The sequence below is a fragment of the Temnothorax curvispinosus genome, unplaced genomic scaffold (genome assembly GCF_003070985.1).
Source record: "Temnothorax curvispinosus isolate PA1 unplaced genomic scaffold, ASM307098v1 QBEX01002442.1, whole genome shotgun sequence".
NCBI classification, from domain to species: Eukaryota; Metazoa; Arthropoda; class Insecta; order Hymenoptera; family Formicidae; genus Temnothorax; species Temnothorax curvispinosus.
This window is the reverse complement of record NW_020212222.1, coordinates 14,272-38,676: the sequence shown is the minus strand read 5'-3', so window position 1 is coordinate 38,676 and position 24,405 is coordinate 14,272. Positions and strand designations below refer to the sequence as shown.

The 24,405-nt window shown below is 51.1% G+C and overlaps 3 protein-coding genes across 3 annotated transcripts; all 3 read left to right on the top strand.

Annotated features, from left to right (window-relative positions):
- The first annotated feature begins 7,697 nt into the window (after positions 1–7,697).
- On the top strand, positions 7,698–10,860 carry LOC112451646. The gene is made up of 5 exons (XM_025011407.1): positions 7,698–8,170; positions 8,269–8,513; positions 8,668–8,955; positions 9,054–9,856; positions 9,931–10,860. Exons 1-5 carry the CDS (start codon positions 7,698–7,700, stop codon positions 10,858–10,860), a joined length of 2,739 nt encoding a protein of 912 aa, XP_024867175.1.
- Positions 10,861–17,003: 6,143 nt separating this feature from the next.
- On the top strand, positions 17,004–18,244 carry LOC112451645. Its single transcript, XM_025011405.1, has 2 exons — positions 17,004–17,654; positions 17,750–18,244. Exons 1-2 carry the CDS (start codon positions 17,004–17,006, stop codon positions 18,242–18,244), a joined length of 1,146 nt encoding a protein of 381 aa, XP_024867173.1.
- Positions 18,245–20,981: 2,737 nt separating this feature from the next.
- LOC112451644 (interstitial collagenase-like) lies at positions 20,982–22,595 on the top strand. The gene has a single exon (XM_025011404.1). The coding sequence runs from the start codon at positions 20,982–20,984 to the stop codon at positions 22,593–22,595; it is 1,614 nt and encodes a 537-aa protein (XP_024867172.1).
- Positions 22,596–24,405: the final 1,810 nt, after the last annotated feature.

The following is a 24,405-nucleotide window of genomic DNA, read 5'->3' as shown; positions in this document are numbered from 1 at the left end:
TGTGGCGGTCTCCCGACCGCACAATCGAAACGGTACGCGCGCCGCGCGCGCGCCAACCGATCACGCGCCGAGCGCGTGGGCCAGGCTACCGCCCGCGAAGCTAGACGAGAGTGCCGCCAACAGGTGACAGACTTTCTCGCGTTTCATTTCCAGTCAGGGCAGAATAAAAGGCCACACGACGACGGCTTAGGGAGCTATCGACTGCTCGCAGGCTCACCGCCGAGACCAGGAGAAGTCTTTTGGATAAGAGATACTACATCTCGCCGCCACCTTGCCGCCGCCCAAGCTACGGCCACCACCGAGACGAGCTGCGTCACTCCGCCTGCCGACACCGAGACACCCTCAACGGCCCCTGGACTACCGTCCTGGCCACACGGGGAAACTCGTCCCGCTCCAGCTCTCACCAGTACGACTGAATCGTCCTCCACGCACACTCAACGTGGGACGTAAAAGTCCGGCGCTACACTTCTCCTCAACTATCATGGACGGTGCCTCCACTCCTGTCGCCTCTGCCGCCATCACCTACCAAGCAGCTCACCACGGCAGACACGACGCCTCGAATATACGGCCCAGTTCATTACGGACATACGACATGTGTCAGGAAAAGACAATGTCGTTGCCGACGCCTTATCGAGGGTAGATGCTGTACACCAGGCCATCGACTACGAAGCACTGGCCAGACCACAGCACCTGAAGAGCCCAAACGGCCCTTTTCAGGGCCGCCTCCACGGCCCTCCTCAGGGCCTCCTTCTTCAGCACACTGACACCTACATCTGTATTATAGGACAATAGAATAAACGACCTATTTATTACATACATCCGTCTCTCAGCTCACTCGACGATCCCTCTCACGCTACGGCATATCCTCTGCGAAGGGCACGCGACGCCCCAGCGAAAGTGGCATAGCAGGCCACAAATACTTCAAGTAATATATACATCTCTTAAAAAATTACTTACTTTTAATGCTCAGAATTGTGTGCGTATCTCCAATTTTATAATTATTTTTTTGGCCAGTCCATGAACACATGGAGGCTGTCATCAGAAAATGTAGCACTCAAACTTCTTCTAATAAAATCCTTTTCATGTTTCCCTCCAATTAACATAACCTTGTTTACCTGAAAAATTTATATTTGTAATTCTATATAATGCAGTATATTATTATAAATTGCAAGGAAAATAGTTCAGAAAACTTTTAAAATATAATAACACATATTATAGGATATTATAGAACATATTATAGGACATATATTATAGATATAAGTTTGTAAGATTAAGAGTCAGAGTAACCATTTTTGGTTTTGGACGCATTGGGTGCTCCTTCTCAAAATTCAATTTGATCGTTTTATACATAAAACATACAGTTGAATACATTATAGAGATTAATACAAATACATTTTGATTTTTGAAGGACATACGACATACCATATTTGAAAACTTTACCGACAAAATTCTACCTTCTTTTAGAAAATGTACATATATCGTATTGGTTGCATAGAATTACAAATGCTTTTACATAATAAAAATAGGTGTAAATCAATTAGAGCATTTGCTCAATATATCACAAAAATGATTAAAAAGTTTCAAAATAAAAGATCTCGAGTTGTCAGTGTAAATATTTATCTGTTACAAAAATTGTACAACTTTTATATATTATCAGTATGTTTGCTCCATTAAAGAAAATTGTAAAAAAATATTACTGTACCATTTCCATTAAATTTACAAGTTTAAAAATATATGAAAAATTTGCAAAAAGATTTTTACACATAAATACTTAAGCTTTCTGCTAAAACAATGATAACACAAAGCAACCTACATTTATATATAGAAGATCTATATGCATAAAAGACTTGAACAATGTAGTGTAAATGCGTTAGTACTTATTTGATATGACGTTTGGATGATTTTGTCTGTATGTTACTGGCACTTTTAGAATTTTTCATCTATTTTTTCATCTAATAAATTGTCATAAACAAAAAATATATGCATATGTTACGCCACAATGAAAATAACTATAAACATAGTAGATACAGATAATGCGCAATTACTATCTTTGCTATAGGCACTACATTGAAAATAATACCAAAAAATCGGTAAAAATTACAAGTCCTAGTCTCTTTGTCGACTCTAAATTGCAAATATTATATTTACTACTCTTGGAGAAAAAGGGAGAAAGAGAGAGAGAAAAGGGAGAAAGAGAGAGAGGGAGGGAGAGGATTTTCAAAATCTGATTTTATTGTGTAAATTTATATCTACTATGATTATGTAACTACTAACCGGAAATGTTATTTGTAAATGTTTATAGAATTAATTATAATTGTGATAAGCAGCTTTACTTACAACTTGCATGAAAGCTTCTTGATCAGTTTTTAGCATATCTTCAAAACTCAGATAATTGTCAATGAAAGATAAGGGAAAATATTGTCCAATCTTTGTATCTTGTATAATACTTTCCTTAGAATATTGCTCAGCCTCGCGGCCCGAGTACATCAAGAATATGTTTGATCTTTAATACTTTGGTATATTTCTTTTCTTCTGCAAATCTCTCTTATATAGGTCAAAAAATAGATCTTGAATCAGCAGCTACCTATTTACAGCACATATAGATAATTCTTATCATTAATATGCAAGTTTTAGAATATAATAATTACTTACTCATATAAAAATGTTGTATACAATTAAAAGCGCTCGACAGCACAAGCACAAACGTACGTATATATATAAGTAGCTTTGCCCGTCATTACCCTTAATGCAAAAAATACTAGATTCTGAACATGTATATTAATAATAAGAACTCAATTAACCATACGTGCTATGAATAGTAGCTGATATGGTTATTTATAACCTATAATTTAGGTTAACTACAAATAACGTTCTTTGGGTATCGGTAGAAGCTATATAGTGGAATTATTTGCTATTTTCTTGCAATTTACTGCCGATTATTTTCAGCTGTTTGAACGCGTCGAGATCATGAGCAGACGCACGCTTGTCGCGACAGCCAATCGGAAGCAGTAATAGTTCTGGAGACTGTAGTCACATTATCTTACATACGTATGATGCGTGAGTGTGTCATGGGTAAAACAGAGCCATGTGAGCAGAGAGCTATCCATAGTTTAATCTATTTGTTATCGACCTCCCGTAAGCGCGCTATCTATCGGGCAGCGTTTCTGCTGTTGTCGCGCTGCGAGGCATCCGTCCAATTTAACGCATGAGTCGTGTTTTTTTTCTATATTCGTGCGCAACGCTGACGCGCAGGCGTTCCCTGATCTTACCGCGCAAACAACGACGATCTCGTCGTCACTTCTTTTCGGACGCTCAACGAGTGAGCATCTCAGTTATTGCCTTGATATTGCGTAGATACGCTACTTTTCTATAATCGTAAAATCATTAATATCCCGGCTTCTGAGGAAGCAGAGCTGTTATATACAGCTACATCGCTATTTTGGAAAGACGAAACCTTGTATCGGGCGCTACTACTGTTGCCGTGCGGTATTCTACCTTAGTCAGCTATGCTTATTCTAACTTAATCAGTTACTGGGTGCGTGCGTAGGAATGGCCCAAGTTAGGTGAATCGCAAAGGAGGGAAGAGAAATGTAGGCGACACAGAATATAAGTTTACACACTATTTACATTCTATTTACATTTACGATGAGTATCAATGTATCTCGCTTTAACCTGTTGGGCCCCCCCCCCCGTTGTTTGGTCTGCGTCGATGTATCTACCTTCGTGGCCTCTGGGTCCGTCTGCGTGCCGGTGGTGGCTGTAGCTGGGGTGTCCCTCATCGTTACCTCTGCGTCGGTTGCGATAGAGGCGTCGCGCGTCTGCCTCTTTTTACCGGTGCCCGGGACCTTGTCCGGGTTAACCTTAGCGCGCTTCGGGGGGTCGACGTGCTTTGCGGCGTCTGTGGCCGCGGTCGTGCTGGTCACGCTCGTTACCCCAGATAAGTAGGAAGAGAGCGTCACGTTTCTCTTCCTGTGCGTGATGGCCTGTAAAGGCATCAGCAGGGTCCGCCGTCGCCGAGTAGGATCATCGTCCTTCTTAAATCGCTCCTCGAAAAGCCGCGGCGTCTTGCCTTTTGCCGGGATACCGCCGGGGGTATGAGATGCCAGGTTGAGGCAACTGCGCGCAAAGGTCCGTACCCGGTGACAGCCTGGAGTGATGTGTCTCGGACGCAGTACCGTGAAGGAATGTGCGCGGTATATAGTTGGCTGGCGACTGCGCGCTGTTATTGGCGGGGCGTCTCGCGCCTTGTGCCAGGCGACCGCGCGCCGTGATTGGCCGGGCGAGCGCGCGCCTCTATCGGCCGGGCGACTCGCGCCTCGTAGGCGACTAGCGCCGTGTGCGGGCGACTCGCGCCGTGAAAGCGGCTAGCGCTCAATAGGCTTTAGCGTCAGGGCGCTTTGTACCTTCGGCGACTCGCGCCGGGAAGAATTGCTCGAGCCCATAGGGGGTCTGCCTTTATACTCGTCGGTGCAAAACTTAGTACTCGCGAAGCTGCCCCGGCGATGCGACGCCTAGCGGCGTTGCTGCGAACTGCCGGTACTGCAGGCATCGCGCAGGGATGTATCATTGGTGGCGTGGACCGCCACACCTTGTCTCCGGACTTTCTGACTGCTGAAAAAGAAACGAGGGAAATCCGATAGTAAAGACGAGGGCGGCCATTAATCCCGAGATATATTTTTGGAAGGACGAGGATCCATTGCGACGTCCTTATACTTGATAAGTATATTTCTGATGAGAGAATTCCAGTTATTCTATTCTGGAACAACCCTAATTTTGGCTAATCGCAAGGTAAGCTTATCATTTTATTTGGTAAAACCGTTCTTGGGTTGACATTAAATTCGGGCTATTAAGCCTAATCCTCGGATATTGGTTACAGAGAATATCATGAGATTTTCACGATTTCATTTCGTGGCGCGCATAAAGTAATACAATTGTGGCGCGCATAAAGTAATACAATCGAAAGGCCTTTTTCGAAAGCTCAGTTCCTTTGTGAACTTTCCAGAAGACAAATAGTATAAGGCTATTCGTGCTTCAATCAGTATAACACATAGCGTGTTCGGCGCGTGACAACGGAATATCTGAGGCGTGAAACGTCGCGTGATTTGAGCGTAATATATACCGTGTTAAAATTGTACGACATTGCGTATTCTAAGCATGATACATAGCGTGTTCTAAGCGTGACTAAAATCAACATAGATATTATTATCGAGTGATCAAAATAGTAAATACTGTCGAAATTCTCTGTTCAAGAAAACTATATTCCTTTAGTTTTATAGTAGGAGAGTAACCACCACTTCTACATCAAGGATCTCGCTTGCGGTTAGGGGGGTCGGGGGTGCCTCGCTGCCGCGGGGAGAGCGCCGTAAGCGGTGGGCGAGGGGGTCGAGGGACGGTGTTAAAGGTCATCGGAGGGGGGCTACGCGGTGGGAAAAGATTGCTGGGCGAGGGGGGGAGCGCGACGCGGGGGACGGTTGTTTACTGGTATCAGGTCAGGTTAGGCACCGCAGGGCCGCCAACGGGGGCTCGGCGCGGGGACGCGGGCGTTCCAAGGGGGGGCGCTCGGAGCGGCGCTCGCGCCGTTACCGACCGTTTTGGAAAATCGCGCGCCAATTTTTTTTTCGTTTTCGCTCGCGCGCGTCCGAGCCCGTCCGGACTCGCCCGAACTCGCCCGAACTCGTTCGAGGTCGCTCCTCTCGACGTTCGGGGGGGAAAAAAAATGCGTTTGAGGTCGTTCGTTTCGCGGGGGTCTCGATCGCCCATCTTCGCCGTCGTTTTTTTTTTTACTCTCGGTCCGAAGGTTGTTTCGATCCGCGTCGCGACGGGCCGGACGCGGTTTTCCGACCCATTCCGGCGTATCGAGATCAAGGGAGACGATTCATCTCTTCGTCCGCTCGATTCGTATGATTCGCGATTATTTTTTTAACGCGCGTCCGAACTCGTTCGAAGCTCCTCCTTTTGCTTTTTCGGAGGATGCGGCGAGCGGTTGTCGTCATTCCGGGAAAGAGCGCGTCCGGCAGGGGGTACGTCCTCCGTTGAGATAACGAACGGGGGTATAAATTGAACGGGCGCGCGAACGGCGCGGCAAACGGTTTTTTTTCTGCGAAGATTCTAGAGCGCGGTCGAGAGTTACTCGCGCAGTTGAGAGTTAATATATTTGTAAAAAAATACGGTATAGGAACGGACAGACGCTATTGCTCGTCGATGGTGCGTTTGCTTCGCGGCAGAAAAGTTGGATTTCGAAACGTACTTGCTGGCAATGACACATGGTGTCCCAAACATTCTGTATTGCATATCAGTAGAACAGAACATAATTGGGAGGCTTTGGACTCATACGTTAAAACATGTTGGTGTATGGTTCGCGGCAGCGTTCGTAATGTTTATGACGAAAGATCAACACACGGGATTATCTGAAGATCACTCGTGCCACATTGGCCTATTGGAAACGAGCTCTGTTTACAGTGTGGAGAGGAGTGTAAAATAGGTTTCTAGATACTTATGATTACGCCGAAACATTAATGTAGCGGACTGAAGATTGAGATTTTTATTTTGATATAGACGTTAGCGGTGCAAATGTAGCATTAGCGATACGTATTCGCGAATGAACGATCGCCGTTATCCGTCGTCCGTGGAATTGGACGACGAACCGCGCTGTCGCGAGCCCATGCCTAAGTTTTCGTCCGATTCGGACGACGAATCGGCGAGAGTCGAAGCACCGTTGTCGTCAAACGCGTGCGCGTCGGTGGTGAAGGAGGACGCGCGATGGAATCTGGCTATCCATCATCTGCGAAGGGAAATCGGAGCGCGAACTAATCGCGAGCGAGAGTGGATAGAGACGACGGTGGCAAATTCGTCAGGGCGAGCGATTATACGCGTTGCCTGCCGCTCGAGTATTATCTTTATTACGATACGGTATACGGAGGGGAGAGGATACGTCGGATTCAAACCGCCGGGTCTCGTCGTCTTTTCGACCGAGTGAAATTCAACGTTCCCGAGGGTAAACCCTTTTGGACGCGATGCGGAAAGAGTGCGACGAGTTACTCGCCGCGGACGTCCGCGACGCGGACGGGTACCGCGCGTGGAGACGGCGATGCGACGAGTGTCTCCGACTTCTGCGGGAGGAGTGTCGAGTCAAACGCTCTGGGAAGCGAGGAAACACGGGAGCCGTGACCGCTCTGGTAACTCTAATAGCGCGATTGGAAGGTTCGAGGGAAGATCTGCGTCGACGATTCGAACGCGCCGTAGGTGCCGGCTTGGACGGAGGGGGTGGCGGTAGCGGCAGCAGTGGCAGAGGTTTCTCGTGGATCGAGATCGACGCGGCGTTCCAACGTCGCGTGCTGACCGGCGCCGTGACGAACTCGACGTACATCGAGCCCGCGCGATTTCTCGACGACGCGAAAGGCACCGTGCTTGAAAAGGTGCGGGATAATATGACCGAACACGGGTGTCTGAAGGTCAACGTCATATTCAATGGGGAATTTGTAGCGAACGTTAAGACCGATGTGAAGAGTATCGCTATGCGGAACGAACAGCTTCTCCCGGGGTCCGATCTGGGCGAGTGGTACGATAGGTACGTGCGCGACGCGATTCTAACGCGGTTGGACGAATTTCAGGAACGCGACAGCGGATAAGCATTGTCGCAAATACTGAACCTAATCGTGAACGTGAACAAGTGTAATCCCATGCGCGTGGGATGTTGGATGAAAATACCGCTAGGTATAAGACTTAAAAAGGCGGTGGTCAACGTGCTATCGGAGAACGACGCGTGTTTCGCGCGCGCGGTGGTCGCCGCTCTGTACCCCGCCAAGCGCAACGCGGAACGATGCGGCTCGCATCCCGATTACGCGACGGTGCTGAATCTCGACGGGATCGATTTTTCCATAGATCTAAAAAAGATCGGAAAATTCGAACGTCAGAACGACGTATCGATCAACGTGTTTATAACTCGGGAAGGAATTGAAAAAAAAGCTAAGTTCGGCCGGGGCGCCGACGACAACGCGATCGTGCCTCTACGGTTAACCGACGATAAGAGGGACAGGCACGTAAATCTGCTGTATCTGCGCGATACGCTGCGCGGCGTCAACAGGGGCCATTTCGCCTGGATAAAGAATCTGTCGCGATTGGTGAATTCGCAATTGACCGCGAAACGGTGCGCGAAGCACGTTTGCGATCGGTAGGTAAAAAAAAATGAAAAAAAATATGAGGAACAAGGAAAAGATGAGGCGTTATTTTTCATATACGCATAGTAATCGCTCGCACGTTATTTCGCAGATGTCTACACTATTTTTATACGCGCGATAAGTTGGCCGCCCACAGCGTCGACTGCGGCCAAATGAACGACTGCGCCGTCGTTCTCCCGAACGAGAGCGATAAGTGGCTGTCGTTCGACAATCACGACAGAAAGGAGCGACTTCCCTTCGTAGTGTACGCGGATCTGGAGTGTCTTCTCGAACAACGGGAGAGGGAAAACGTCGAGGGGGGGCCCGAGAACGGAAAGATACGCTTATCAACGTCACGTACCGTTCAGCCTGGGCTACTATCTGTGCTGCACCTACGACGATACCGCGTCCGCGTACAGATATCGTCGCGGCGAGGATTGCGTTTCGTGGTTCGTGAACGAGTTTCGCGTTCTCGCGCATCGCGTTAAGAATAAATTTTCCACCAATATAGCGATGGTGGAGCTTACGGAGGACGAGAAAAGCGAATTTCGGCTCGCGACTCATTGTCACGTGTGCGGGAAATCGTTCCAACCGGAGGACAAGCGCATGCGGGATCACTGTCACCTAACCGGACGCTACAGAGGTCCGGCGCATTCTCGTTGCAATCTGAATTACAGAAACGTTTACGTGATTCCCGTGTTCTTTCACAATCTGTCGGGTTACGACGCGCACTTCGTCGTCGAGAAAATCGCGAACGATTTCGAGGGCGGGGTCGATCTGCTGCCGCTCACGAAGGAAAGTACATATCTTTCTCGAAGACCGTTAAGGAGACGCAGACGGACGGGGGATGGGATCGGTACATGAAGCTTCGATTCGTGGACTCGTATAAATTTTTAGCGGCGAGTATCGAAACCCTGGCGTCCTATCTGAACAAGGACAAGCTAAGAATAACGCGTTCGGAGTACGCGGATTTGAGCGCGGAGGATCTCGATCTGCTCACTCGCAAGGGAGTATTTCCGTACGAGTACGTTGACAGCGCGGACAAACTGCGGGAGACCGAGCTTCCGCCGCACGAGGCCTTTTACAACTCCCTGACCGACGAGACCGCGAGCGAGAGCGACTACGAGCACGCGACGAAGGTTTGGCGACGTTTTTGCGTGCGAGATCTCGGCGAGTACAGCGATCTGTATCTCAAGACCGACGACGTGCTTCTTCTGGCGGATATATTTGAAAATTTTCGGGACGCGTGTTCGGCGAGTTATGGGCTTAATCCCGCGCATTACTACACGTTGCCGGGGTACACGTGGGACGCCATGCTGAGGTACACCGGCGTGCGTTTCGAGCTGCTCACCGACATCGACATGGTGCTGTTCATGGAACGCGGAATACGCGGAGGCCTCAGTCAATGTTCACTCAGGTACGCGCGAGCCAACAACAGGCACGTACCGACGCACGACTCGTCCCAGCCTACTACGTATCTCATGTATTACGGCGTGAACAATCTGTACGGCTGGGCTATGACCGAATTGTTGCCTTACGCGAATTTCCAGTGGCTCGACGACCCTGAGAATTTCGACGCGACGACCGTGCCGGCGGACAGCGACGTCGGTTACATTTTGGAGGTAGATCTCGAGTACCCGCGGGACCTGCACAACCCCACGCGGATCTGCCGTTGTGCCCGACTCGCGACAAACCGCCCGGTAAGCAACAGGAGAAACTGCTCGCCACTCTCTACGACAAATCGCGCTACGTGACGCACTATTGAAACCTGCAGCAATGTCTGCGACTAGGTATGCGTCTGACGCGCGTTCGTCGCGTTCTGCGATTCGCCCAGTCGCCGTGGCTTCGCGTCTACATCGAGCTGAACACCACGCTTAGGACGCGCGCGAGCAAAAAGTTCGAACGGAATTTGTACAAATTGATGAACAACGCCGTCTTCGGCAAAACGATGGAGAACGTGCGCGATCACGTGGACGTGCGTCTCGTGACGCAATGGGACGGGAGATGCAACGCGGAGGCGTTGATCGCTAAGCCGAACTTTCACAGCAGGAGCGTCTTCTCGGAGAATCTGGTGGCCATCGAGCTGCGAAGGCTCGAGGTAAAATTCAACAAGCCGGTCTACGTGGTTATGTGCATTCTCGAGATATCCAAGACGAGTCTCTACGAGTTTCACTACGACTACATGGTGCCGCTCTATCGCGACCGTTGTCGAATTGCTTACACGGATACGGACAGTCTGATCTATTCGCTGGAGTGCGAAGACGCGTATGAGCGTATGAAACGCGACATACACAAGTTCGACACGAGCGATTACGCGGAGAATAACGCGCACGGTGTGCCGCGCGTCAACAAAAAGGTGCCCGGTTTGATGAAGGACGAGAACAACGGCGCGATCATGACGGAGTTCGTGGGCCTCAGAGCGAAGATGTACACTTACAAAGTACTCGGATGCGACGACACCAAGAGAATAAAGGGCGTTAAGAGAAACGTAGTCGCGAAGAAGATCATGTTCGAGGATTACGTAGCGTGCCTGCGGAACGCGCGCGAGCTGAAGACGCGCCAGTCGTGCATACGCTCGACGCTGCACGAGGTTAACACCGTGTCGGAGCAAAAACTAGCCCTCAGTCCGCACGACGACAAGCGATACGTGACGTCGAACGGCGAGGAGACGCTTCCGTGGGGACATTACGGAATACCGTTGTAAAAAAGAAAACAATATTATACGTTTTAAAAATTGTTTTATCGTAAAAATCAATAACACGTAAGAAACAAACCAACGAATGTGTAAACTTTTATTGACAATAAAGTAAGCGTTGCGCGTGTCTACGAATATCTAAGTATTTCTTTCTTTTTACAATACAGATGCCTTATCTATCCACGAATTGTGCGAACTGTCCATTCCTAGCCACTTCACGAACGCTCGATTGCCGCGCTTGCGCAGGACTTTTTCCACGAGATAGACGTCGAGATTGGAGACGCGCAGCAACTCGTGTTCGTAGAATCCTCCGGCTATCGCTTCTCCGCGAACGTCTTTCAGCAGATACGTAACGGGATTGGTCCTTTGTACTTTGGCTAAGCGAAAGATCTCGGCAGTCCAATTGGGAGTGTAGCCTTTTTCGAAGATTGAATCTCTCCACCACCGACGCTTTCATCACCAAATACGTGGAGTAGTGATTCACCTCGCGCTCGTCGACGATTTTGCGCACGTCGGCGTTGTAGAATTCCTTTCCTTTGTCTGTTTGCAGATTCCTGGGGTGTCGCGCGTCCTTGCGAAAAATCTTTCGGAGAGCCGTCGCGACCTCCTTTCCGCCCTTGCTTTTGAGCGGGATCGCTCAGGCGTACTTGCTCAGCACATCGATGACCGTCAGAATGTAATTGTGGCCCGCGTTTGCGCGCGAATAGGGGCGCATCTCGACCACGTCGGCCTGCCACAGGTCGTCGTAACCGCGCACCACGACGCGGCGGCGAGGAAAGTTTTTTCGCGCCGGCGCGTGCAATTCTTCCACGAGTCTACGTTTTTCCACGCTCATTTTGTTTGAGAAGCTTCAAAACGGTCTTGATTGCGATGATTTCAACTTCGTGCCTATCCGCGGTATTTTTCACGGTAACGAATTTTTTTTTAAATTTTTTTATTGCGTCGCTCAAAGTCTTTCCGAGTTCCGCGATCGCTCCCTCGACAAACCTCTTGTTGGCCGCGTCGGCGCCGACCTCCGGCGCGGCTACGCGTCGTATCTTGCGCCCCGACGCGTCATAGGAATCCTGAGCGTTCAAACGGAGCGCGACGCTTTCCAGCGCCGCGATTCCGTTTCTCAGTTCTCCGATCGCGTTGTTATTCTTGATCTCTTCGATCAAAACGCTTTTTAGCTACCCAATCACGCCCTCTACGTAGCTCCTGTTCGTCGCGTCGGTGCCGATTTCCGGCGCGGCTACGCGCCGTATCCTGCGCTCCTTCGCGTCGTAGGATTCCTCGTTCAAACGGAGTGCGTCGTTCCTCAGCGTCTCGATTCCGCCTCTCAATTCTTTCGTCGCGTTTTTCTTCTCGATCTCATCGGTCACGACTTTCTTGAGCCGTCCGATCGCGCCATCTACGTAGGCCTTGTTCGCCGCGTCGGTGCCGATTTCCGGCGCGGCTACGTGTCGTATCTTGTGCTGATCCGCTTCATAAAAGTTCAAACGAATGAGGAGCGCCGCGTCCTTTACCTTCGCTATTTCGTTCTTCAAATTTCTCTCCGTCTTGTTCTCCACCGCCACAATCCTACCGTTCAATTCTTCGGTCGCGCTTTTCTTCGATCGTTCGATCGCGTCCTCGACGTAACTCCTGTTCGTCGCGTCGGTGTCGATCTCCGGCGCGGCTACTCTTCGTATCTTGCGCTCCCTCGCGTCGTAAAAATCCTCGCTCACGAAGAGCGCGTTGTTGCGCGCGTAATTGCGCAGGGACTCGATCGAGGAGCGCAATCTCACCGTGGACGCACTGTCGACTCCGTCGCCGCTGCTCCGATTCGTCAGAGACATGCCGAATTTGTTCACGGACATCGCGCTGGCTGGATGTACGGTACACCGTCGATGACCATGGAGTCATCCGGGTTCAGCTTGAATCGCTTGTTACCCAACATCGTGCCTTTCTCGCCGAAATGCACTCCGTAAACGGTGTCGATCTCCTTGTTTTTGTCGCCGCCCAGAAGAGCGCCCAAGTATTCCCGCCCTAACGGTCCTAGTTGGCTAGTCAGAACGTCGCAACTTTCCGCCGTACTCAAAGATTTCCCGGCGGACGTCTCCAACGTGGGAAATGGAGTCGTCGTCTCCGAGACGATCTCGCGTTCTCTGGGTAAAAACTGGACCGAATCGTCGCGGATCAGCGTGGAGCTCATCATAGTCGTCGTCGCGGGAGCCGAACTCAGCCGTGCCGGACGCGACTCTCTTTTTTCCGCCGTCGAGGTTGTCCCGATTGGCGCGAATACGTCGTCGTCCTCCCCGTAATCGCGCTCCAGGTCGGCGCCAGCATCGTCGTCGTCGTCGTCGTCGTCGTCGTCGCCGTTCTCGCTGTCCTTCTTCGCTCTCTTCGTCGCTTTCATCTTTTTCGCGAACGTAAAGCCAGCGCCGTCGTCGTCGTCGATCTTGCCCGGTCCTTTACCCCTACGTTCCACGTCATCGGCGAGCCGTTTCAGAGGTTTGACGATAGGCTCGTACCTCTTTTCCAGAGCGATCTCGCTCTCCATTTTCCCGGCTCTGAGAGCGGCGTACTTCCTGCGAATCGAGGCGCGCGTCTTGGCTATCTCTCGCGCGGTTCTCTCCTCCGCGATCGCGCTCATACTCGCGTCGTTCGGCGAGGCGCACTGATCGGCCCTACAGCACGGCGAAGTCGTGGAAGCCCCGTCTGTACCGTCCGCCTCGCAACGCGCTGTCCTTGTCTATCACGGCGAAACCGTAGGTGCGCCGCCAACACTCGCGACAGAAGGCGCGAAACTCGTCGTACGACATGTCGATGTTCACGTGATCGTCGTACACGTGTCGCAGATTGGTGCCGTCCTGCCTGAACAGGATCAGCAGATTTACGTTATCGCGCACAAGATGTTTCGGTATCTTAGCGTACGTCTGACAGAGATAGAAGCAATCGATATTCGAATGTCGGCCCATAGAAAAGTACTCCCTCATTCTGTCCTGCTTGTCGCAGGCCACGTCGTTGAAGACGAAGACCGAGTCGGGAAGCGCCTCGTCGGGCGGAACAATGTCGCGATTGTCGGAAAACGCGTGATAGCCGATCTCGTCTATAGGCTCAAACAATCTTTTGAGGTATCGATACTTCGGTTGTTGCAGAGATTTCGAGTACACGTATACGTTCTCGAAACGGAGACCGTGCGGTTGTTCCAGCAGGCTCAGCAGAACGTTCGTCTTACCGCAATTGAAGGGACCGCAAATGATGCAACGGACGACGTTCGGAAGGAGAGGATCGTGCCGGCGCGATTCTCCGTTTCCTCTCTCGGTCGCGCCCGACCCCGCCGACGTTTTGCGATCCAGATTCGAAACTCCTAACGTCGCCGTCTGTCGCACGAATCGCATGTTTGCCCTCTCTCGGGTTTTTCCGCGAGCGCGATTTCCGCTCGGTTCGTTCGCGATGAGTCTCTCGATCGCTGGAAAAAAAGGGAGGGAAACGCGGACGTCGTTTCGTTTCGTCGCGCGTGCGCAAACGCCTCGCGCGCGGATATAAGTAGCGCGAGCGTGTCGCCGTATTCGTACAAAAAATTTATTTTCTAAAAGCAACGAATCGTTCGCGCGCATCGGTGAGATGTCTCACAGCCGCGTGTTTCCCATACTGGTGGACAGTTACGAAATTCTCAATCTAACGGCGGAAGAGTTGCAATACGTTCCGAAGGTCCTTCTGTTGCGTCAATTTGGGAGATACGTGCACCGGTTGTGGGACCGTTTGCCGGAACATATACAAGCGGATCCCGAGGTGCAGAGATATCGCCCGTGCATGAAACACTACAATCGTCCGTGGCAGCGAACGCACATAGACGGTCCGCCGCCGCTCATCAAGGACTGCCACGAGTGCAATCGCTTTCCCCCTATGAACGGTGAATCATCGACTTCCCGTTCGAACTAAGAAGAAATGAATCCTCCTCCCGCAACCGCGACCGAATGCGCGGCACCGGTCTGCTCAATCGCGCGATAAACGCTCTTCCCTTCGAGCTGCACATACCCGGTTATCAGTTTTGCGGGCCCGGTACGCGTCTAGCGAAGAGACTAGCGCGCGACGAAGAAGGCATCAATCCGTTGGACGCGGCGTGTCGAGAGCACGACGTCGCGTATTCGCGAAGCGGCGAGCTCGCCAAGCGACACGTCGTCGATCGACGACTCGCCGAGAGGGCGCGGGAGCGCGTCACCGCGCAGGATTCCACGGCCGGTGAGAGACTCGCCGCGGCGGCCGTATGGGCGGCTATGAAGACGAAGACGAAGCTGGGCATGGGTATGGAACGCAAAAGGAAAACGAGAAAAGGAACGGGATTGAGGAGAAGCGCGAAGACGAGAACGAAAAAGCGGAGGATACTTCCGACGGCGAAACGCGGCGGCTTCTTGCCCTTTCTACCGATGTTGGGCGCTCTCGGTTCCTTGATCGGTGGCGCGGCCGGCGTGGCCAAAGCGGTGAGCGCCAACAAAGCGGCGCAAAAACAGCTCGACGAATTGCAGCGACACAATCGCGCGATGGAGGGTCGCGGGTTGTACCTCGCGCCGTATAAGAAGCGCGGAGGTGGCGCGAGGAGAGTCGTTGAAAAAAAAAACCTCGCGGAAGAAGGCGAGGTTAGCGCGTCTACCTCCGTACGGCGTCACGACTGACGAGCAGCTCGATCGATCGGCGCGTCGTCTGCGCATACCGTTCTTCCGCGGGGTGTTTATGCGCGACGCTCTGCCACCGAGGGTGCGACGCGCGGAGTGCGGCATCGTGAATCTCGACGACGCGGTGGGCCCGGGCACGCATTGGGTCGCTTACGCAAAAAAAGGGAACTCGGCGATCTACTTCGACGCGTTTGGAAATCTCCGTCCGCCGAGAGATCTCGCGCGGTATCTCGACGACGGTGGCGGCGAGAGCGCGGTCGTGACGTACAATCGTCGCGCGTTCCAGACATTTAATCAGAGAATCTGCGGACAGCTGTGTCTGCGATTTCTTCGCGAGATCGATTGGGGGGGAGCGGGCGGACGACCGACGTTCTCCCGCGACGTCGCTGACGCTCACGTTGACCGGGACCAGCAGCGTTTTCACGGCGAGTCACTTTTCCGCTTTGGATCTGAGCGACGGCGAATACGAGCTGGGTTTGGCGACTTTTGAGACGTACAATTCAATACCGAACGTTACGTCCGCGAACAATCGCTTCTACTACGGCGAGGACGACCGGAGAATCGTCGTTCCGGAAGGTTCGTACGAGCTGCGAGCCGTGAGCAAATATCTGCGCGCCGCTCTTCTCCATCGCGAACGTCGCGCCCGCGAGAGAGACAAAATTAAGAAGAAAAGAGGAAAACCGTAGACCGACGACGCTGGACGGGTAAAAGAAAAAAACCGAACGGAGAAGGACGAAGCCGACGACGAGGTTTATCGCGTATACGAGGACGAAGACGACGACGACGATGGCGACGGTTATGACATATACGGGGACGACGACGGTGGCGATAAAATGCTCGATCTTCGCGCCAACGAGAATACCATGAGGAGCGAGATAAAGTGCGCCTACCAAGTGAATTTTACAAAACCGAACAACATCGGTTCTCTTTTGGGTTTCTCGAGCGATCGTATTCTAAAACCGAACAAATGATACGTTTCCGATGGACCCGTTGACGTCATAAGCGTGAACATAATTCGCATCGAGTGCAGTATCACCGCGGGAGCGTACAGCAACGGACGCTCGGTGCACGCGATACACGAGTTCGCGCCGAAAGTTCCACCGGGATATAAACTGTCGGAGACTCCGACGCAGATCATTTACCTCCCGATCGTCGCGCGAAACGTCACCGATATCACGGTGCGAGTCGTGGATCAGAAGGATCGGCTGATCGACTTTCGCGGCGAGGAGATAACGATTAGACTGCACGTACGTCGTCGTCACGGTTAGTGTGTGTGTGCGCGTATCCCCGAAGAGAGAGCGAGAGGAGGGATGCTCGTTCTGAACGGATCTAGCGCGAATTGTACGAACGAGCGAGCTAGCCCGTTCTACGACAAGATCGAAAGCGTAGGGAAGAGAAGAGGCGGAGGAGGGAGAGCCGTTCTCAGCAACGCCAACGTCAGGTTCCTACGATTGCTGGGTCTCGCCGTGAGAAACGCGTCACCGCCGAGTCGTTTTTACCTCGAGAGGAAAAACCATGGCCGACATCCTGAGTATCGGCGGTGAGCCGATCTTCGACGAGCGCATCGTCGGAATCGAGACTCACGCGTATAACCCGTACGTCAACACGACGTTCGGGCACAACGACGAGATACGAATACCCATACAGCAGCAGGATCTGTATACGCTGCCGTGCAACAGTTTCCTGTACGTCGAGGGACGACTCAACAACGACGGCGCGACGAATGAGGAACAATATGCAAAATTAGTCAACAACTGCGTCGCGTTTATGTTCGACGAAATTCGATACGAGCTCGACGGCGTGGAGATCGACCGATGTAGAAACGTCGGCATAACCAGCACGATAAAGAACTACGTGTCGCTGACCATCGAACGAGCCAGAAGACTGCAGAACGCCGGATGGAGTTATCCGACGAGCGAATCGAATCTGAACAACGCGTCCCATCAATTCAACTTTTGCGTACCTTTGAATATTCTTTTGGGTTTCTGCGAGAACTACAGACGCGTGGTGATAAACGCGCGACACGAGCTTATCCTAATACGCTTTCGTAGCGACCACAACTGCATCGTAGATCCGAAGAAGACCGTGCCGAGAGATCCGGCCAAGGATCCTAAAATTACATTGTTGAAAGTGCAATGGCGTATGCCTTACGTGGCGCTAAACGACGTGACTAAATTATCACTGTTGCGAACGTTGAAAAGCGGACGATTTCTGAGCGCGGGCTTTCGCTCTTGGATCTGTACGAATTTCTCCTGCTGCAGAGCACGACCAAGCATTCGTGGGCCGTGAAAGCCGCGCCGCAATTGGAGAAGCCGCGATACGTCATATTCGCACTGCAGACCGGACGGCGAAACAAATTCGCGGGCGACGCCTCGAGGTTTGATCATTGCGCGCTCGCCAACGTGAAATTGTATCTCAACTCGGAATTCTATCCCTACGACGACGTGAACGTGGATTTCGAGAGCGACAAGTTCGCCGTGCTTTACGAGATGTACGCAAAATTTCGAGGAGCGTACTACGGAGACAGTCGCGACGACGCGCTCTTCTCCCCGCGCGAATTCGCGCGGGTAGCTCCGCTCGCGGTGATCGATTGTTCCCGTCAAAACGAATCGGTGAAGAGCGCCACCGTGGACGTGCGCATCGAGTTCGAAAACAAGGAAAACGTTCCGCCGAAAACCACGGCCTTTTGTCTCATCGTTCACGATCGCGTTATCGAGTACAGTCCGCTGACCAACGTGGTGCGCAAAATTATCTAACAGAAAATGCGATTGTGGAAATACCTCATCCGGGAAACTGAAAATGCGATTGTGGAGATACCTCATCCGGGAAACTGAAAATGCGATTGTGAGGATACCTCATCCGAGAAACGAAAAAAATGTGGTTGTGGGGGTTGTTTTATCCCGGAAACAAAAAATATATAAATTCACGGGTTCCTTCCATCGTTCCTCAGACTCTATTAGGAACGAGCAACTTAAACGAACGTCTGTTCTATAATTTTTTCCAACGCGCGCTAACGCAATGGCAACAGCGGCAACGACGACGACGATCTTCGTCGACCTACAGGGATTCACGGTGGGCGACAGATTTGTCGCGAAGGAGGTGGCCGTGCTGCGAAGCGAGACGCGCGTGCTCGCGCATCACGTGTTTCGTGCGCCGATGAGTTGGAATCTGCTGACGAGCTCCGAGAAAGCAAGGGCCAGTTGGTTGATAACGAACCATCACGGCCTTCGTTGGGAGGACGGCGACACGGACTATCGCCAGGCGAAGACGATCATTCGACGCGCGGTGTGCGACAACCTGGAAGAGTTATGGGAGAGAGAAGAGACGCCCAGCGCGCGAATCTACGTGAAAGGTCTCGAGAAGAAGAGATGGCTGCAGGAGATTCTCGGCGACGTCGACGCGACGATCGTGACCGTCGACGCGGAGTACGAAGACGTCGATCGGTTGGAGTGTCTTCGCGCCGATCGCGCATTTCGCTGCCGGCGTCACCAACGGTGCTGCGCCATGGAGAACGTGATGAAATTGCGCGATTGGTGGATCGAGCGACGCGAATGTCTCGCCAGCATCGACTCCACGAATTTAATTACTTTATAAATTTTTGTAAAAAAAACGTTATATATTACTGGTTTAATATAATTTCATTTTTTAATGTATTGATCATTTTATCTTATTGTGTTACTCGTTTTTTATTTCATATATATTTGTCTATCTATATTGTGTTTACTCGTTTATTTTACTCCATTGTATCATATATATCCTTCTATCTATATTTATATTTATTCTATCTATATTATTGAATAAAGATCGACGTAAAATCTATGAACAACGGTGTTCCTCTTTTCGCATACCTACCCCGTATTTATATACGTACATTATATGCTACCGAGTGCGCGAAAATAGCCGGTCGCGGGAGCGCGATAATACCGAGTGCGTAATAATGGTCGGTCGCGGGAACGCGATACATCTTAACGCGACAAACAGAGAAACGGCGAGCAAAAGCGAGAGCGGAATACGGGGGCGATAGCGCGATAAGGAAACGAACGGGAACGCTGAGACGCTCCAGCGCGAGGTGTGGTTAGAAACGCGAACGAGCGAGCGATAACGCCAAGCATCAGATTGAGTGCGGAAGGGAGCGGTGAAGAAAACGCGATATCGTTAAAACATTTATTTTTACTGTTAATATTTATTTTTAATGTTAATATTTATTTGTAATACAATATTATATAGTATATCATACATAAACTTCTGTCATTTAATAAATTTTTTTAAATATATCGTATTTCACACTTTTTCACTTTTGGGAGGACCAACATACGGGGACATCGTCATTGATGGTTATTACTGCTTCTTGGCTGTTCGGGTTCGGACGATCCCCCTCGTCGTCGTCGTCATCTCTCTCGCGACGACCCGCCTCTTCGTGCGAGTCCAGCCGCGCGATGTCCCTATGCATCCCACGAAGTTTCGTAACGAATAATCTGATTTGGTTGTAAGATTTTTTCGCTAAGGAAGTAATGATGGCCCTACACAAAAAAAATGCAATTAATAAATATAAATAAATATAAATAAATATAAATAATAAATATAAATAAATATAAATAAATGTAAATAATAAATATAAATAAATGTTAATAATAAATATAAATAAATGTTAATAATAAATATAAATAAATGTAAATAATAAATATAAATAAATATACATAAATATAAAATTTGTTATTTGATTATATAATAAGAAATAATTTCGCGTTTAAAAGCGATACTTACGTTCTTTCAAGCATTACGGCGTCCTCGTCCACGCAAACGGTGAGTTGCAAACAGGGAGGCACCTTTTCCGTTATACTCCTCACGCGCTGCTGCAACTCCGCTGCCGCACCGTTACAATAATCTTCCACCTCCCTCGTCAGGGCTGTGGTATGAATTTGTAATAAATCACACACGCTTTTTAAATCATTAAGTTTCTCCATCGTCTTATGAGTTCGCTCGAAGAGTGCGGATAGACTACGCCCAAGTCTAGTCTCGAGTTCTTATATATGGTAAAAAAAGGATGTTGCGGTAAAAAAAATATACTAAGAATAGCATTTTTGCGTCGAGGAAAAATGCATCGAGGAAAAATAATGCATTTTATCAAACCGACTCATCCGTCGGAATCGTCGACGCATTTTTTCCCACCCGAGACTCCGCCGCCGCACTTATCCGCGCCGAGAAAGCGCGACAAAGGGAGGATATCGCGGTAAAAAAAAAATGTAACAAGAACGGCGTTTTTGCGTCGAAGAAAAATACATCGAGGAAAAATAATGCATTTTTATCGGGCCGACGCATCCGCCGGAATCTTCAACGCATTTTTTTCACGCCCGAGACCCCCGCCGCCACCTATCCGCGTTATCGCTAACGAGCGTCCTCGCGTAAACGTTCGCATCCGAAGCGCTCGTCGAGATCGCGCTCAAACCGCAACGCGCCGTCATCGCAGTTCCGTCGTCTCTCTCGCTCTCGACGATGCGGCTCGCGCGCGTAATCGCGTTAACCACGTGTTTTATCGCCGCGAGGTGCATCAATCTCACAATTACGGACGAAAATTACGCGCTCACGTTCGACTACCTGCAGAAATACGGATATCTGTCCAAAGACGTAGACGCGGTTCCGGCTCAGAGACGAAACGACTTTCTTCGCAAAGCCTTCGAGGATTTTCAGAATTACTACGATTTACCCGGCGACGGAACGCCCAACAACGAAACGCTGCAATTGATGAGTAAACCGCGATGCGGTTTCCGAGATATCCTGAAACTCAGAACGAAAGCAAGCCTGTCCAAATGGCCGAAGACGCACCTGACGTGGCATTTTCACTTAGCCGACGAGACCGAGCTGAACACGGCGCGGGCCGCGTTCGACCTGTGGTCGCAGCATTCGGCATTGACGTTCGAACGCTCCGAAACGCCGAATGCCGACATTATAATATCTTGGCGACGCCTACGTCACTATAACACGAATACCAAGGTAAACGGAGCAATTTGCTCGGACAAATTCGACGGCCCCGGCAACGTGCTCGCCCACGCGTCTCTCCCGACGGACCAAGCGGGGTTCGTCTCCGAGGTGCACGTCGACGGGGACGAGCCATGGCACATTTACGTCATTAAACATCCCGCGGATAGGTTCTCCCTGCATTACACGCTGACGCACGAGATCGGCCACTCTCTCGGATTGGTGCACAACAGGCGCAAAACATCGGTGATGTTCGCGCCGGACCAGCAGTATCCGGTGAAGCTCGACCAAAACGACATCGCCGACATTCAACGTTTGTACGGTGAAAAAAGTACGAACGAGCCGCCGCGTCGGACGCCGCCGCCGCCGCCGTCGCCATCGCCGGACCTGTGCAGCCTCGATCGCGTGAACGAGATATTGATTTTGGAAAATCGAATGTACATCTCGTACAAACGTTACGTTTGGTCGATCGATCTGGACGGTAGGACGTACAACGGACCTTTAGCCCTTTCGAATCACATGAGCTTTCTTCACGACAATTACACGCGCGTGACCGCCGCCTATCAATCCCCGTCCGGCGATCTCGTGGTGTTCGTAGATAATTTGGTATACTTGGTTCAATATCCGGAATTTAGTCTGCGGCCAGGTTGGCCGAAGACCCTGCAAGAACTCGGATTTCCCGAAAACACGTTAATCAACGGAGCGGTGAACACCCACAGAGGACGTTCCTTCGTGGTGTTCAACGGTAACGCGGTGGGCGAGATAGACGAATGCGACAAGGACAAGAGAGTCGCCACCAAATTTACGCCCCTCGAGGCGACGTTTCCCGGAATACCGACCGGCGTGACGTCGATCTTCCGCTACGTCGACGGCAATCTGTACTTCACCACTCGGGCGCACATCTACAAATTCAACGAATTTACGAGGACCGTCTCGTCGGCCGGTAAATTCGATCTGCGGATGCTAAATATCGTCTGCCCTAAGGTCGAACTGTTGCAGCAGTTGCGCGATCTCCTCTATCAAATCGTACGCCTCAACGATAACTCGTTAACGTCGGCGGCGAGCGATTATTCGAACGATGACGACACCGGCGTTCGGCCCTCCGATCTCCGCATCCGCCGAAGGAAGTAGAGGACCGCGCAAATTTCCCACACCACGCCACGCGCGACATAAGTCAGATCTTTCCTACTTATACCGATGTGTTTCCCCCAAGGCATCAGTGTCGCGTCGTCGGCCGAATACGACGCGTCGGAAAAAAAATCAGAAACGAACGGTTACCGCGGCGCGCAGCGCGAAATGTTCTCAACGTTGGCCGATCGACCCGCGCCGAGAAGTATTTCCCCTCCGAAGACGGCGGATTCGGAGGCGAACGACAACGGCAATAAAATGCGAAAGATCAGTTTGATGGACGATCGTCATTATCGTCCTCATCGCCAGGAGTCGCGTCGCAGCTCTCATCCTCCCACCGACGCGCCCGTCGAGGACGATCGTCATTATCGTCGTCATCATCAGGAGTTTCGTTCCAACTTTCGCCCTCCCACCGACCAGCCCGTCGAATTGCCCGCGGTGCGCGTCCTGACGACGCGTTATCTGCTGACAACGACTGGCTACAAGTACATAGCCATAGGTATCACGATCAAGTCGCCGTGGTACAGTATTCATACCACGCCTTCGTACGTGGATATCGCCCTGGGAGACAAACAAGGCAGGGAAATCTCCCTGACGCTCGACATGTGGAAAGGACTGGTCAAGCGCAAACGCGACATATTGTGCATGGAACGCGCTCTCTTCGACGTAACTCGCCCCCTCTCGCCGATGTCGATCGAAGGGATGACGCTGCGATTCGGAGTGATCAACAACGCGCCGATCCTACGTATGGAGCTATCCAACCTGGCTCGCGTGGCGATGGTGCTCAAAACCCTGCTCACGCTGTACGATCTCCAATTTTGCATAGATCGCGTCGTCCGGGCGCTGAGCGCGGCGACCGAGGAGTTCGACGCGAAGTTTTCGCGCTATCGGGAGATAGCCGCCAACGCGATGAAAATGGATACTTCGGTTCAGACTGCGATACTGAAGAGCGATTTCTTCGATCCTGACAACATTGTCGACTGCGAAATCGCCGCGCTCTGTTTCCGATCCTAATAACAATGTTGCGTCTACAAAATGTATATATTCACACGAGCGAAACAATGTAAACGCGTGTGTATTATTTTTCTGAATAAAAAAACTATATACGTATCTCATCTGTGCGCTCTCTCTTTCTTCTTCCCCCTTTTTCCCAGATCCGTATACCTATCTCCGTGCGACCGCACTTACCCCCGATGTCGCGGCGATCGCGTCGTCCGCGACGCGGATCAAAACGACCTTCGGACTGAGAGTAAAAAAAAACGACGACGAAGATGGGCGATCGAGACCTCCGCGAAACAAACGACCTCGAACGCAGTTTTTTTTTTCCCCCTCGAACGTCGAGAGGAGCGACCTCGAACGAGTTCGGGCGAGTTCGGGCGAGTTCGGGCGAGTCCGGACGCGCGCGAGCGAAAACGAAAAAAAATTGGCGCGCGATTTTCCAAAACGGTCGGTAACGGCGCGAGCGCCGCTCCGAGCGCCCCCCCTCGGAACGCCCGCGTCCCCGCGCCGAGCCCCCGTTGGCGGCCCTACGGCGCCTAACCTGACCTGATACCAATAAACAACCGTCTCCCGCGTCGCGCTCCCCCCCCTCGCCCAGCAATCTTTTCCCCCGCGTAGCCTCCCCTCCGATGACCCTTAACACCGTCCCTCGACCCCCTCGCCCACCGCTTACGGCGCTCCCCCCGCGGCAGCGAGGCACCCCCCGACCTCCCTAACCGCAAGCGAGATCCCTGATGTAGAAGTGGTGGTTACTCTCCTACTTTTTATTAACCGTAATTATTATTATTTTATTTCTTGTGTGTTTTTCTGTATA

Bases quoted from the DNA above. Each gene is read 5' to 3' on its own strand.
- LOC112451646 (XM_025011407.1), top strand. From the start codon at position 7,698: ATGAAAATACCGCTAGGTATAAGACTTAAAAAGGCGGTGGTCAACGTG. The intron at 8,171-8,268 runs GTAGGTAAAAAA...GTTATTTCGCAG, and splicing joins GCGAAGCACGTTTGCGATCG to ATGTCTACACTATTTTTATA. The intron at 8,514-8,667 runs GTACCGTTCAGC...CCACCAATATAG, and splicing joins GATACGCTTATCAACGTCAC to CGATGGTGGAGCTTACGGAG.
- LOC112451645 (XM_025011405.1), top strand. From the start codon at position 17,004: ATGGCCGACATCCTGAGTATCGGCGGTGAGCCGATCTTCGACGAGCGC. The intron at 17,655-17,749 runs GTGACTAAATTA...CTCCTGCTGCAG, and splicing joins CTTACGTGGCGCTAAACGAC to AGCACGACCAAGCATTCGTG.
- LOC112451644 (XM_025011404.1), top strand. From the start codon at position 20,982: ATGCGGCTCGCGCGCGTAATCGCGTTAACCACGTGTTTTATCGCCGCG.